Source organism: Silene latifolia, chromosome X (assembly GCF_048544455.1).
Source record: "Silene latifolia isolate original U9 population chromosome X, ASM4854445v1, whole genome shotgun sequence".
Lineage (NCBI taxonomy): Eukaryota > Viridiplantae > Streptophyta > Magnoliopsida > Caryophyllales > Caryophyllaceae > Silene > Silene latifolia.
This window is the reverse complement of record NC_133537.1, coordinates 102,909,670-102,911,372: the sequence shown is the minus strand read 5'-3', so window position 1 is coordinate 102,911,372 and position 1,703 is coordinate 102,909,670. Positions and strand designations below refer to the sequence as shown.

Here is a 1,703-nt window from a genome sequence, read left to right as displayed (position 1 = left end):
GGCATTAATAGAGAATCAAACTGGGAACAAGGTCAAGAGGCTGCGAACTGATAACGGCCTAGAGTTTTGTTGTTCTGAGTTCGACGAGTTCTGCAAGAATGAAGGGATTGCTAGACATCGTACAGTCCGAGATACACCTCAACAAAATGGTGTAGCAGAGCGAATAAACCAGACACTTCTGGAGAGGGCAAGGTGCATGCTCTCTAATGCTGGACTAACAAGAAGATTCTAGGCAGAATCAGTTAGTACAGCATGCTATCTGATAAATCGGGGACCTCACACGAGTCTGAATCTCAAAACTCCATTTGAGATGTGGTCTGGTAAGTCTGCTGACTATTCTATTTTAAGAGCTTTTGGTAGTACTTCTTATTATCATGTTAGTGAAAGTAAGCTTGAGCCACAAGCTAAAAAGGGATTATTCATGGGCTATGGGGATGATGTCAAGGGATACCGTATCTGGTCTCCATCTGAGGGTAGGGTTATTTTGAGTAGAAATGTTGTCTTTGATGAAAATTCTATGGTTAATCCTACCGTGAAGTCTTATATGTTGTCAGATAGTAGTAGTAGTGTTGATAAACAGGTGGAGCAGCAAGACACTCTTGATGAGAGTGTACCACAGGAAGAAGATCAACCACTACAGTCCGAATCCAAATCTGTTCCATCAGATTCTTCATTACAAGTTCCGAATCAGCAGAGTTTGGCCCGTGAGCGGTCAATCAGGCCTAATTTTGGGAAGCCTCCTAATAGACTTTGTTTTGAAGATATGGTGGGTTATGCACTTCAGGTTGCTGAGGAGGTGGATCCTGGCTTACATGAGCCATCCACTTTTAAAGAAGCAGCTACATGTTCTGAATCGGCCCAATGGCTTGCTGCCATGGGAGATGAGATGGAGTCCCTTCAAAAGAATTAGACCTGAGAATTATCCAAGAAGCCTCAAGGGAGAAAGATTGTTACTTGTAAATGGGTCTTCAATAAGAAAGAGGGAGAGACTGTTGCTGAAGGTATAAGGTATAAAGCTCGATTGGTAGCTCGTGGGTTCAGTCAGAAAGAGGGGGTAGACTACAATGAAATATTTTCGCCAGTGGTCAGACATACTTCCATCAGAGTGTTGCTAGCAATAGTTGCACATCAGGATTTAGAACTCGAACAACTAGATGTGAAGACAGCTTTCCTACATGGAGAGTTGGAAGAAGAGATATACATGACTCGACCAGGACGGTTTCAGTTCGGGCAAAGAAGACTATGTTTGCAAGCTGAAGAAGTCCTTATATGGGCTAAAACAGTCTCCGAGGCAGTGGTATAAAAGGTTTGACAGCTACATGTTGGAGATTGGCTACACAAGGAGTCTGTATGATTGTTGTGTTTATTATAACAAGCTAAAGAATGAGTCTTTCATTTATCTGATCCTATATATAGACAATATGTTGATAGCTGCAGAGAGCAAGTGTGATGTTCAGAAATTGAAGGGTCTTCTCAGTGCTGAATTTGAGATGAAAGATTTGGGTGCAGCAAGAAAAATTCTAGGAATGGAGATCTACAGGGATAGGAGTAAGAAGGAGCTTTTCTTATCTCAGAAAGGCTATATTCAGAAGGCGCTAGCAAGGTTTGGCATGTCTATTGCTAAATCCATAAATACTCCTAGTGCATCGAATGCACATCTGTCTGTTGCTTTCTCACCCAAGTCAGCTGAACAAAGGGAGTAC

The 1,703-nt window shown here is 42.2% G+C and overlaps 1 protein-coding gene across 1 annotated transcript; it reads left to right on the top strand.

The window, feature by feature from the left end:
- Window positions 1-310: 310 nt before the first annotated feature.
- Window positions 311-910, top strand: LOC141617993 (uncharacterized). The gene has a single exon (XM_074435117.1). It carries the CDS (start codon window positions 311-313, stop codon window positions 908-910), a length of 600 nt encoding a protein of 199 aa, XP_074291218.1.
- Window positions 911-1,703: the final 793 nt, after the last annotated feature.